General features: G+C 35.0%; 1 protein-coding gene across 1 annotated transcript in view; it reads left to right on the top strand.

Moving 5' to 3' along the window:
• CSMD1 (CUB and Sushi multiple domains 1) overlaps positions 1-14,786 on the top strand; it is a 2,584,888-nt gene that overhangs the window by 2,443,993 nt on the left and 126,109 nt on the right. Inside the window, exons 51-52 of the mRNA XM_006895025.1 lie at positions 11,342-11,515; positions 13,382-13,555. Of these exons, the coding sequence (XP_006895087.1) occupies positions 11,342-11,515; positions 13,382-13,555 (348 nt within the window). The remainder of the gene's footprint in view (positions 1-11,341; positions 11,516-13,381; positions 13,556-14,786) is intronic.

Here is a 14,786-nt window from a genome sequence, read left to right as displayed (position 1 = left end):
ATGATATGGAGGTAGGACACATCCTTGGTATACATCATTCTCAATTTGAAACTTTAAGAGTTTCCTTGCTCTATTCTGATGACAACCTCCTGGTCTAAGTATAAGTTTCACGTTAGCACGATCAAGTGTTCTGGGATTCCCATTCTTCTCAGAGTCAGCCACAGATTTTTGTGATCCACACTATCAAATGCCTTTGCATAGTCAATGAAACACAGATAGGCATTTTTCTAGTACTCTCTACTTTCGGCCAAGAGCCATCTAACATTAGCTATAATATCCTTAGTATCATGGCCTTTTCTTAATCCAGCCTGGACTTCTAGCAGTTCTCTGTTGATGTGCTGTCCCAGTCATTTTTGGATAATTTTCAGCAGAATCTTGCTTGCATGTGATATTAATGACATTGTTTGATAATTTCCACACTCTGTTGAATCACCTTTCTTTGGAATGGGAACAAATCTAGATCTCTTCCAGTCAGTTAGCCAGGTAGTTTTCCTCCAGATTTCTTGGCACAACTTGATGAACACATCCAGGGCAGTATCTGTTTGTTGAAACATGTCAATTGGTATACTGTCAATGCCTAAGATCTTGTTTTTGCCAATTCTTTCAGAGCAGCTTGAATGTATTCCTTAATCAACACGTCCTTGCTTATATGTTGTTTCATGACATTCTTCTGTGTCCACCAATTTATTTTGGTACAATGACTTTGTATACTCTTTCCATCTTCTTTTGATGCTTCCTGGATCATTTAATAGTCTGCTCAAAGCATCCTTAAGTATTGCAATTTGAGAAATAGAAACTAGCCACCTTAATACTGACTTTGTGATTCATTCTGTCTGTAACAATTTTGAGCAGTTGGTGAACTCCTAATTCCACAGTAATACCTACCCCTAACACAATGAAAAGAGAATTATACTGCATACTTGTAAAAAAAAAATAAATGAAAAAAAGCCGAAGTCACTGTTGTTGATAAGTGTTATAAAGTAAAAAATTACTCATGTCAGATAAGGGACTTATATCTAGAATTTATAAAATAATTGAGTACCACAACAAGATAAAGGTAAATAATCCAATTGAAAAATGGGCACAGGATATGAACAAATACTTCACAGAAGAAGACATTCAGATGGCTAACAGGCACATGGAGAAATGTTCAAAATCCCTAGCTCTAAGAGAGATGCAAATCAAGATAACAATGAGATATCATCTCACCCCAGTAAGACTAGCAAAATTTAACAGATGAGCAAGCAGCAAATGCTGGCGAGGTTGTGGAAGGACTGGAACCCTTATTCACTGCTGGTGGGAGTGTAAAATGGTGCAACCACTGTGGAAAGCAGTGTGGCGCTTTCTCAAAAAGTTGCAAATAGAGATACTATTTGACCCAGCAATTCCACTACTGGGAATATACCCTAAAGAGACCATAAATGACATCCAAGCAGATATATGCACACCCGTGTTTATTTTGGCTTTGTTCACAGTAGCAAGGAGTTGGAAACAACCTAAGTGCCCATAAAAAATTGAATGGCTAGAGAAGCTGTGGTATATTCACACAATGGAATACTACACTGCATTGAAAAACAAGAAACTCATGCAAAATTATTCAAAATGGGAGACCCTGGAGGATATTATGCTGAGTGAAATATCTCAGTCACAAAAGAACAAATACTGGATGGTGCCACTGTTGTAGAATGAGGCTGACATCAGGTTGGGGGTAATACTGAGAAAAACTGGATACATTATGTATACTGCATTGAAGCCGTTGAGGGAGAGAACAGTTTAAAAGTAATATATTTTAGGGCATTATGATTCTCATAAGAGTTCATAATGAGGGTTGCAGAGTGGAGTATACTTGGGGTGAGGGTGGGAGAGTGTGGGGGGATTGTACACCAATGAAGGAGTTTTTCTTTTGCTTTCAAAGAAGAGTGAACTGGGGGTGGGGGTGAGGTGGGCAGGGAGAAAAGTGCAACAATGAATGAATGGAAATCCACAATCTCTGTAAATGTTCATTGAAATTAATAGTAAAAAGGTAGGAGAAAAAAAATTACTCAATGCTGGACCTCCAGCGTGTTTGTGTGTGTGTGTGAACCTTGTCCTATCCTGTGCCATCCTCATTGTCTCTGATATACTTGGGCTTATTGTTATAGTCACTGTGCCAATCCGTATTGTTGAATGTCCTCTCTTTTCTCTGAATGTCTGTTTTTTCCAGCGTGATTCCTTTTTACCAAGGAATGAGACCTCTTGACAACATGCCTAAAGTATATAAGATGAAGTTACCATCCATGCCACTAACAAATACCCTGCTTACACTTTTTGCAAGGCAAACATGTTCGTTCTATTTACAGTCCATGATGTATTCAGCATTCTTCTCCAACACCATTCAAAGGCATGTGTTCTTCTCCTATCATCCTTTTTCACTGTCTTAACTTTCAGATGTATAGGTATCAACTGAAAAGGCTGTCATTTGTGTCAAGTACATATTAGTCTTTAAATGGACATGATTGTTCTTTAACACTTTGGAACTATCCTTGACATCATATTTTCCCAGTGCTACATTTGCTTTTTTTGACTGTTGGTACTTAAGGATCCAAGTAAAGTGAAACTGTTGATAACTTCAGTCTTTAATCCATCTATCATGATGTTGTCTATTGGTTTGGTGGTGAGGATTTTTAGTTTCTTGGTGTTGGGTTGTAATCCACACTGAAGGCTGTAGTCATTGATCTTTTATAGCCAGTGCTTCAAGTTCTCTTCACTTTTAGCAAGCAAGGTCATCTGTATAGCACATGCTGTTAATGATCTTTCTCCAGTATTTATGTTACATCCTTCTTCATATAGTCCAGCTTCTTTAATGATTTTTTTCTGCATACATTTTGAATAGATTTAAAGAAAGCATGCAAACTTAATAGGCACCTTTCTCGATTTAAAATTTTTGGACCATGTTGTGTCCCCTTGTTCTGTTTGAACAACAGCTTTTTATTTTAGATCAAAACAATGTGCTTATGATTACTACTGGTTTTAGAGAAGGAAAAAATCAAGCTAGAAATGGGTTTTTGATATATAGTTGTTGTTGTTGTTGTTGTTTTGGTTGTATCCCATCAAGTCAGTACTGACCCATACTGACCCTCCAGAGAGTTTCCAGAGAGTAATCAAGTGAGAGATATCCATTCCACAGATTTCCTAAACACCCTATCTAATAGTAGACCACCATAACTCCCTTCTTAATGAAAGAAAGAGAGAAAGGAAAGAAGGAAGGAAGGAAGGGAGGGAGGGAGGGAGGAAGGAAGGAAGGAAGGAAGGAAGGAAGGAAGGAAGGAAGGAAGGAAGGAAGGAAGGAAGGAAGGAAGGACAGAAAGAAACTAAAATGGAATTAAAAGTTCAACAACAAAAACACAACCAAAATAAAAATGGATGGAAGACATGAAAAGAGACTTCACAAAGTGGACAGTCAAGCACCCAATCATCACATAAAAGATGTTGTCTGTCATTAACCATTGTTGTTGTTATGTGCCATTGTAGCGACCCTATGGACTGTATTTCTGAACTCTGTTCTATCCTGAGCCAATCTCACTGATGCTGACACACCTATCCCTATTACTCCATTCACTGTGTCAATATATCTCATCCAGAGTCTTCCTTTCTTGTGCTGTCCCTTAAACCTTCAAAACATGATGACATTCTCTAAAGACTGGTCCGTCTTGAAAACATGTCCAAAGTATATGACAGACTTTCAAAATCTTTGCCTACAGAGAGCAACTTGGTTTCACCCTTTCCAGGAGAGACGTTTTTGTTCTGTTGGCTGTTTATGGTGTGTTCAGTACTCTTCTACAGCAACACAACTCAATGTCATCAATACTTCTTTCATTGTTATTCACTATCCAGCTCTCTTTGCAAGTAAATTTGTAAGTACTTTGCAAGTAATTGCAAAGACCATATCCTAGATCAGTTGTACCTTTTTCTTATACTGACATCTTTGCTCTTCAGCACTATGATAGCAGACTTTCCTAATTCAATTCTTCTATTTATTTCCTGGATGTTGGTGCTGAGAGTTTTGACTGTGGACTTGAACAAGGTGAAATTGTTAACAATCTCAATCTCTTCATCTATCATGTTGTGACAGTTGCCTCAGTGGTAAGAATCTTTGTTTTCTTGATGTTGAGCTTCAATTCAATATTGAAGACTGAAGTCCTTGACCTTCTACAGCACATAGTTTGGTTCCTGTTCAGGAAGGTTGTGTCATCTGCATAATTCAAGTTGTTGATGAGTCTTCCTCCTCATAAAGACCAACCTCCTGAATAATCTGTTCTGCATATAGATTGAAAAATTATGGAGACATGCCACATCCCTGACATGCTCTTTTCCTGATTTTGAACAAAGCCCCTTTTCTGATTTTAAACCATTTCTGTTTCATTACTCTTTTATGATCATTATTTCTTTATTGAAGTATAGGTTTCTCATGAGTACAATCAAGTGTTCCGTAACTCCCATTCTTCTCAAGTTTAGCCACAGTTTGTCGTGTTCCACACAGTCAAATGACTTTGCATCATCAATGAAACACAGATAGACACTCTATACTTCCAGCCAAGATCCATCTGATATTGGCAATGATATCTCAAGTGCCGTGACCTCTTCCAAACCCAGCTTGTATTTCAGATAGTTCCCTGTGTTCCAGTTGTTTTTGGATATTCTTCAACAGATTTTGCTTGAATGTGATGTTAGTGATATTGTTAGATAATTTCTACATTCCATTGAATCATCTTTTTTTGGAATGATAATAAATATGGAACTCTTTCAGTCAGTTCGCTAGGTAGTTGTCCTCCAGATTTCTTGACTCAATCTATTGAGCACATCCAGCGAAGCATCTGTTTGATGAAGTATGTCAACTGGCAATCCATAAGTTCTGTGACATTTTTCTTTTTTGCCTGTTTCTTCAGAGTAATTGGAATTTCTTCCTTTACCACTGTTGTCTCTTGGTTATACTTTGTTTCATGAAATTCTTTTATTTTAGCCATTTTTTTTCTATAATGACTCTGTATATCCCTTCCATCTTCTTTTGATATTCCTTGATCATTCAGTATTCTGCTCCTAGCATCTTTAAGTATTGAAATTTGGAGCTTGAGTTTGTTCTTCAGATTTTTTCAGCTCAAGACATGCTGAATGAGTTTTTCCCTTTTAATTCTCAAACTCCAGGCCTTTGTGCATATGACATCTTTTGTTCAGCTCCTTAACTTCCTGATTTCTTCCCTTTGTTTTGGCTTCTCAACACTGTAGTGCAATAGTCAAAGTCTCTTCTGACATCCATCTTGGTATTTCCTTCATCCTCTGTATTTGTAATGACTTTTTGCATTCTTCACGGATGGTGTTCTTGATATCCTCTCATAGCTCATCTGGTTTAGAAGGCAAGGTCTCAAACCTATTCTATGTATAAATATAAATCATACAAATATGAATAGAAATATATATATATTAAAATTTAGATGTGATGGCCTCAAGGTCAAATTTTGGTTCTTGTGAATAAAGATAGAAATCAAAACTACAGTGAGATACAGTAATACTTCTACTAAAATGGCAATGTTTTAGGGGGAAACAAGTCAATAAAAACCATGAAATATTAGTGGAGTTGAGTATAGACTGGAACTGAAACTTTCATTCACATTGTTGTGAATGGGAAATTTAAAATGTTACCATGTAAATATTTACATTTATTTAATTTATTGATTTCACTAACAGTGAAAATTAAACCGCATCAAAACAAAGGATTTGTACTGCTTGAAATATACAAAATGTGAAATTTTACAGAGCTATAAAAGATGATGTGCTCCCCAAACATCTTACAACATGGGTGTACTTAAAGAACATTATACATTATTATGAAATAAGTCAATCAACATCAAAAGGAACTATATTATATATTATTTCTTTTATCAAACAACAAGATGAGAAATACATACAGATTCTAACGATCCTTGGTGTTTACCAGAAGTTTGGAGGAGGGGATAGAGAAGATAGATAGTAATTACTTGCTCATTGTTATGTTAGGGGAAAAAATGTAGCACACAAAATAGAAGAAATGTAGACTACTTAAATAGTATAACTGATGTCAATAGATTGGACATACATCCCACACACACTCAAGATATATTTAGGTAAGTATTATATATATATATATATATATATATATAAATATATACTTTTAAAATAATAACCAAAATGTACTTGTGTCTTTTTACATACATATGTGTGTGTATCTTTAAATCAAATAAAAGTAAAAGAGATTTATTCTTCTTTAACAGAAAAAAATCAATTCATGTTCTTAGTTTCCTTGATTTGAAGATGCAGTGGCATAATTTCATGAGACAATTTGGCCAATTGGCATAGTATAGTTCATAAAGTTTAGATAGTCTTCTATTATAGTGAGTAATATTTGGGGTCTTGAAAGTTTGTGAGCAGCAATTTAAAACACAACTATTGATCTGTACTTATCTGAAGCAAAACAAATAATAATTAATTACAAAATTCAGAAAAGGAACCAGACAAGAGAACTGATAATTCATGTGTTCATTTTATTCCTGTATCCAAAGATCAGGAGACCTAACTAAATGGCTATCACTGAAGTTTCTGAGCAGGACCACAAAAGATTTATCTTGAAAGAAAGGGAGAAATATGAAAAACAAAACTCATAATTTTAGCAAATTCAGAGTAAATCAACTCACATAGGAAGAATCCTTGAGATTATTATCTTGCAATGTTCTTTAAGCCTTTTAGTTAAATTGCAGGTTATCTCAAAAAGTAAGACATATCCCTCTTAGTAGTATAAAAAATGAACACCTCATCTGTATGAAACCAAATGGTCTCCAAATTCTCTAAAATATTGATTAGAAAGTTAGGAATCTGGGAGACTAGGCCAATGGGAATGAAATAACTAGAACAGCAATAATAGAAGTCAACACAATTTAAAAAAAATGTAGCCCAAATCATTGGACAGTCAGATAGAAATTATTGACTCAGAACCTATTTTTCTATATATACTTCCACTGAAAGCATAATAAAATATTTTTACAAAAATACTTCAGTTGAATTTTGAAAAATGTTATATATGGAAATTAGATTGGCATCTTTCTGTGTCAAGTATCTGGAGCCCTCTTGATCTTCCTTCCTTCCTTCCTTCCTTCCTTCCTTCCTTCCTTCCTTCCTTCCTTCCTTCCTTCTTCCCTATCTTTGGATAGAAATAAAGTGTTTTTTTGAATGACAGTCTCCCTTTACTATATCTATTTAGGACTGGTTCCTTAGAGAAACAAAATGACCATGTGTCAGGGAAGAACTTCCATTAGAGATCTTTATTTCCAAACATGTCTGTCAACCTCAACACTTCACCCCTGGCTTGTCAACATTTTCATCTTCTTGTCTTATATGTAGTATACAGATATGGTCTTACCTTTACAGGTATCTGTTCTCTAGGTTTAAAGAAAAAAGTAACAGCAAACTTTGTGTTCTGAACACAAACTCAGTTGAGAAAAGTTATATATTGTTTATAAGTTATCTGTCTGTTATGTTTTACCAGAAAAGGACTGAAATGTGAGCAGATCATATATAAGTATTTCTAGGAGGTGCACTTCTCTTAAGCTTCCCAGTGCCTTAAGTTTCAAACCTCTGCTCTTAGAATAAGGATAGACATCAGGAGTAACACCAAAATGCATAGTATTATTTAGTATATCAATTACAAGTTATGTACCCATCTGCATGCACCAAAGGCAGTGCAACTAGTTGTAGAGAGGGGTGTGTGTGTGTGTGTGTGTGTGTGTGTGTGTGTGTTTGTGTGCAGTAAAACATTTTATCCTTGCCATCAAGGTGGAACCAATTCATATCTGACCTTTCAGTGGATTTGGAGAGTCTATAAATAATATGAATGGAGATTGCCCATCTCATGCAGCAACTGGTTAATTATTGTTGTTGTTGTTATGTGCTGTCGAGTCATTTGCGACTCATAGCGACCCTATCTATGTACAACAGCCCTAAACCCTGCTCTATCCTGTGCCAATCGCATTGCCTCTGACACACCCATCCCGATTACCTCAGTCACCAAATCAATCCACCTCATAGAGTGTCTTCCCCTCTTGCACTGTCCCTCCACTCTCCCAAGCATGATGTCCCTCTCCAAGGACCTGTCTCTCCTTACAACATGTCCAAAGTATGTCAGAAGAAGCCCCAGAATCCTTGCCTCCAAGGAGTAGCCTGGTTTAACTCTCTCTCCAGGATGGATCTGTTTGTTTTCTTGGCAGTCCATGGAACATTCAATACTCTTCTCCAGCACCACAGCTCAAAGGCGTCAATTCTCCTTCTATCCTCCCTAGTCATTGTTCAACTCTCTGATGCATAACAAGTGATTGCAAAGACCATGGCCTGTATCAGGTGCACCTTAATCTTCAGAGAGACACTATTGCTCTTGAGTACTTTAGAAAGGTCTCTAACAGCAGACTTTCCCATCGCAATATGTTTTTTTTATTTTCTGGCTCCTGGTACAAAGAGTGTTGACCTTGGAGTCGAGCAAACTGAAGATGAGAACAATCTCAATCTCTTTGCCATCCATCCTGATGCTACGAATTGGTCCAGTGGTGAGAATCTTTGTCTTTTGGACATTAGAAATGCTAGAAAGGTACAACTTGGTTAGTGACACAAATCCTTTCAGACTTCACCAACAGAGGTCTATATATGGATGTGTGTGTGTGTGTGTGTGTGTGTGTGTAAAAATATATAAATATGTGTTGGTATATATACACAGACAGGTATGCTCAAAAGCTCTTATATCTTCTTACACTAAGTTTCTTTGACCTTTTACTAGTGTTTTCCACTCAAGGTAAAATCATCTCCCTTCATAATAGATCACACTATGAAAAGAACATCACTAGAAAGAAGAAATAATCTTAAGTGCTACTGTCCTCTGTGTCCTGTGATAGCAATTAAAGCATCAGAGACTCTTCTCTACTAAACAAGGACATTCAATCTCTTCCAAGTTAAATTTTTTTTAAATTTAGTTTGTTTATTTTTCATTTCAATGAACATCTACAGAGATTTTAGAATTCCATTCATTCACTGTTGCACCCTTCTCCCCCCACAAACCCCTCCTCTCCCCCCCCCTTTTGCTCCTCTCCTTGAAACGCAAAAGAAAAACTCCCTCATAGGTACACAATTCCCCCCACACCTCCCCAAACCCCACCCCCTACCCCCAAATATAATCCACTCTGCAACCCTCATTGCGTAGTCCTATGATAAAAATAATGCCCTAAAATATAATACTTTTAGACTATTCTCTCCCCCACAGACTTCAATGCCGTAAACATATTTCATCCAAGTTAAATTTATGAAACAGTTCTGAGTATGTGCAAAGTGGTTTGGCCTCATACCAGAATTGGCTTAATAGATCTGGTTAGTTGAAAAATTGCCAAGAAAATTGAATAAGCCAAATCTAGCATGACTTTTTTTTGTCCTCACAACCTACAAAAGTTAGGACAGAGATATCATTAAAGGATACCTAGCTATTTTTTCTCCTCTTTTCTGCAATGTGACACTGCTAGCAATACTTTTGGATAAAAACCTATAAAAATGTAAAATCCCTATGTAGTCTCTTAAACAGATTTATAGATTTATAAGAAATTTCTTTAGAAGCTAATGGAATAAAGGCAAGAAGGTGGAAGTAAAAATGAAGGCAGGCAAAAAAACTGAAGAACAGGAGACTATAGAAAGAGGAATAGAAGAGATTGTTCTTGATTGTTGTTATGCACTGTCAAGTCACCTGCGATTCATAGCAGCCATATATACAACAGCTCTAAACCCTACTCTGCCCGGAGCCACTTACGGAGGCTAACAACCCCCCCCACCCCCCACATTGCCTCCGTTACTGTTTCAACCCATCTCATCTGGGCTCTTCCTCTTCTGCAATGTCCCTCCATCATTCCAAGCGTGATGCCCTTCTCCAAAGACCAGTTCTTCCTGTCCACGTGTCTAATGTATGTAAGATGTAGCTTCAAAATCCTAGCTGCCAGGGAAAAACTTGGTTCTACCATCTCCAAGACAGACTTACTTGTTTTCTTAGTGGTCCATTGTATGTTTAAGATTCTTCTCCAACACCACAACTCAAAGGCATTGATTCTAAAAGGAAGGGAAAAGGTAAAAGAAATCCAATGTCTGTTTCCAAGTTTTCTTGTGCCCCCAAAACACTTGACTACTCTATCCTTAACTGGAATAAATATTTTTTAGCCATGTTCTAATTTTAGATGCATTCCGTTATTAAAGTTGTTTTGATTCTGTATTTACCATATTAAACTCCTCATATCAATATTATTTACCTTCATTTAAATATTATTGATCATCTTGATAATTACCTTTCAGCCTTTTCTCACTTTATATGTTGGACAATCCAACCACTCATTCTTTTCAACTCCCAGCAATCATTTTGTTATTAATAAACCAACCTCAATATATCTCTCTCTCCTTTGACCTCTAGATCTTAATTTTGAAAGACCATAGGCCATTACACCAAGACATTAGTTAGTATTTAACTCATATTTAACATTTTAAAATGAATTTATATTCTGAATTCTGTACTTCCCTTTTAAACATCACAAATGTGTTAGCAATCTCATTGCCCAGACAATTGCTCAGGATAGAAATTTTTACAATTATTTTCTTTTACTGTAATTTTATACTAGAAGGCTTAGATCATAGTATTATGGACTTTACTTATAATTAAAAATATCATTATATATGTATATATGTGCATATATTATATGTAATATGTATATATAAACACAATTGCAATATACTTCCAAAAGAACAAATAGATTTGTTTTAGTAAAGGTACAACCAGAGTAGTCCTTAAGGGCAAGGGTGGCAAACCTTTGTTTTTGTACTATCAAGTCAGAATCAACTCTCCAGATGGATTTTCAGGGGCAGTTTAATCACTCAGGAGGGCATTGCCCATATTTCTCCTATGGAGCAGCTGATGGATTTGAAATGTGTGCCTTTAACCTTGTAGTACAACTCTTTATCACAAAGCTACCAGAGCTCTTTGGAAAGGAACACCATGTTTGAAAAGTGAAGGGTCACCGAAAGAAGGTAAGACAGCAATGGGCTCAAGTACGCCAGAGATGATAAGAATGTCACAGGATAGGACAAGATTCAGATATTTTATTCACAGAGTCACTAAGAGTTATGCTTGATTCAATGTCACCTAACAACAACAGTATGTACTTAATGTTCTTGTCAACTAAATAATATGTTCAAACAAAATATAAATATAGCAATTTATAAAAAATAAATTCTCAAATTTTATTGCTTTTACTTGCATTTTTAGCTGGCCATTGCGGCTCTCCTGATCCAATTGTGAATGGCCATATCAGTGGAGATGGCTTCAGTTACAGAGACACGGTGGTTTATCAATGTAATCCTGGTTTCCGACTTGTTGGAACTTCAGTTAGGATATGCTTGCAAGACCACAAGTGGTCTGGACAAACTCCAGTTTGTGTCCGTAAGTATATAGTTTGTGACCTAATTAAACTTCTTTTTGACATATTTTTATTTATCATGAAGTCATAAGAGAATAATATTCTTCTTTGAAAAAGAATAGATAGAGCATTCTCAACATGTTCAAATAGACTATGAACATTAATTTTCACATTTTCTCTTTTTCCATTTATCTACCCCCCCAAACTAAACTATCCAAATTTATCCTCAAATGTAATTTTTTCCTAATTCCTATCAAACTTGTAGGACAAAAGCAATGACACAACATTCTTTCCCCTATTTTACATAGATTCAACTAAGATAACAAAAAAACAAAAGCTAACTGTACAGTAAAGATGCTGAGTCAGAATTTTTTAGCTTTGGAATTGAAAAATAAAAGAGCACCATATATTTTTATATTCATTTTAATTTTTTCTATTGTCTTATTTTTCTTTCATCAATTATAAAGTGTTGAAAGCAGTTTATTATTTAAAAAGCAGATAAAATTTTAGATTATTATATCTAATAGTATTTTTAGAAAAGATTGGTACCTTCATTACAAATTAGTTCCAAATATTTTTTTCTAATTTGTTTATCCTTTCTTTTCCTATGATTCATGCACAGGACGTGTTTAAGTAACTATAGGATAGTACCAAGTATGTCTCTGATAGAGAATGTGTTTGCTTTATATGGTTTTCTGAGTTGTAATCTGAAGGAAGTCATCTGGCTTTTCTCCTGTGGAGTCACTAGTTGGCTTCAAGTTACCAACTGTTTGGTTAGTAGAATTAAATTATGATAAATGCACAAAATCTAGTGATATAAGTTTATATAGAAGAATATTTACAAGATAAATGAGAAAAGCAAACTAGTTTATAGCTGTAATGTAATATGTAAAATTGGACCTGTAATAGGACCAATGAAATATTTTTATATGCTCTGTATTACAATTATTTTAGGCATGGCATAACAAATCATTATATTTCAAAGGAAAGTAGAAGAGGAATTGTTAGCAAAAAATGCCTTTTTAGTGTTCACAATTTTTTCTACTAATTGTGTTAAACATTACTGTGGAGGAGCCCTCGTGGTGCATATATCTAAATGCTGCTACCAAAAGCATTGCCAATTTGAACTCGATTATTGTCTCCTAAGAAAAAGTTCAAATGACCTGCTTTTGTAAAGAAGATAGCTTAGAAAATTTTACAGAGCAAGTATATTCTTTCATTATAGGTAGCTATGCATAGAATTGACTACAAATTTTCTTATAACAGTATTATTGGTGCATGAAAATTTATATATACACATTTAAAGTATCAGCCAAATTCCTGTAATGTTTTCTAAATAAGAATTTAACAAATTTAGCCTGTCTGTACAATATTTAAAACATGTGATTAACAAAAAATATGTAATAATTTCTACCTTTTCACAAAGAAAGAATGCCATCCAACAAAATAGATTGATAGAGTTACTGTCAAAGGGCTCGAGTATATCAGAAACACTGACGATGGCCCATGAAAAGGAGTCAAATATGATGTTGTTAGGGTCACTATGAGTCATAGTCAACTTGGTGTCACCCAAGAACAATAACCTTCTCACTACTTCATTTTTAAGTTTACTATGTATTCTGTCACGAATTGAGTAAAATTAAATTTATCATAAAAAAGGCAAGTACTTGATATTAGTTATTGTCCACTATAATAATAACAACTTTGTGGGCTCAATGTCGTGATTTTAGATCATAATATTCTTTTCTAAGTATAACATCTCTACAATATGTGATTATTGAAAATATTTAAATGTATGTAACTAATATATTGGCATGTCTATTATTATTTCAAATAATTGATAATTTGATTGATATCTGACAATACTATTGACGTACATTGTTCTATAGCCATTACATGTGGTCATCCTGGAAACCCTGCCCATGGATTCACTAATGGCAGTGAGTTCAACCTGAATGATGTCGTGAATTTTACTTGCAACACTGGCTATTTGCTGCAGGGTGCATCTCGAGCCCAGTGTCGAAGCAACGGTCAATGGAGTAGTTCTTTGCCTACTTGTCGAGGTAGGAAAAGCTTTCAATTGATGAACTCTCTACTTTAGAATGCAGTAAGCTAGTAAAATAGGAGATAGTCTTTATTATTAAATTTTAAGTTCCACCTCAGTCACTTTACAAGGCTCCTTCTTTCAGCCTTATTGTATAAAAGCTTTTCTGAAAAAAAATAACTCATTAGAGAATATCTTTACTTAACTACTTACAGATACCCAATTACAAAAGAAATTATAAGATTCTCCATTTTAAAGGCAACTAACTTTTTCACCAATTTTCTTGTCCATTCATTTACTGCTGTCACATATATTAGCATCTTTTTGACATTTGAACCTCTAGTGTAATGCATTTACTTAAGGTATTTGTATTACTTTTCAAAATTATTATACTGCCAATTAGATTATTTTTTAAAAAAAATCATTATTTAGATATATACCGAAATCTGAATTTCCAAGGAAGTTTTGCTTGATAGTTTCTGTATTTCTAAATGTTTGAACTCATAATATTTAAAATTGTGCTTGTTTGCTTGCTGTCAAAACATCTCTAGTATTGAAAATGAGTTACACTTGGGTATGAGGTGATTTCCGTTATATGATTAATAGTTACATAATTTAAAATAATATATTTATTAATTTCTTTCATTCTGACAATTACTACAGTACCCTATAGAGCACTCAAAGGAGTCAAATGCAAGTAAGAAAAAAATAGCAAAATGGGAATTTAGTAATTGTTTTTATTAATAGTGGTATAAAGTTTTGCTACCAAATTTTTATAAACATAGGGATTGAAGTGTTGGCTTAAACTCAAATATTAAATATTGTTGTTATGTACTGTCAAGTTGTCTGTAACACATAGTGACTCTATGTACAATAGTCCTAAACTCTGTTCTATAGTGATCGATCTCACTTCATCTTATACATCTGACTTATTGCCAGAATCACTGTGTTAATTCCTCTTATCCAGGATCTTCCTCTCCTGCATTGTCCCTCCACCCTTCCAAGCTTGATATCCTTCTCCAAGGACTCGCCCCTCCTGCAAATATGCTCAAAGTATGTGAGATGAAGCTTCAAAATCATTGCCTCCAGAGAGAAAATTGGTTTCACTCTTACCAGGACAGATTTGTTTGTTTTCCTGGAAGTCCATGATGTGTTCATTACTCTTCTCCAGAACCACAATACAAAAGCATCAATTCTTCTGCTGTCATCCTTATTCATTGTCTGGCTCTCTGAAACATTAATTATAATTA

Source organism: Elephantulus edwardii, unplaced genomic scaffold (assembly GCF_000299155.1).
Source record: "Elephantulus edwardii isolate Elephantulus edwardi_28Jun2011 unplaced genomic scaffold, EleEdw1.0 scaffold00154, whole genome shotgun sequence".
NCBI lineage: Eukaryota > Metazoa > Chordata > Mammalia > Macroscelidea > Macroscelididae > Elephantulus > Elephantulus edwardii.
The sequence above is the reverse complement of the archived record's forward strand: the minus strand, read 5'-3'. Positions and strand labels throughout refer to the sequence as shown.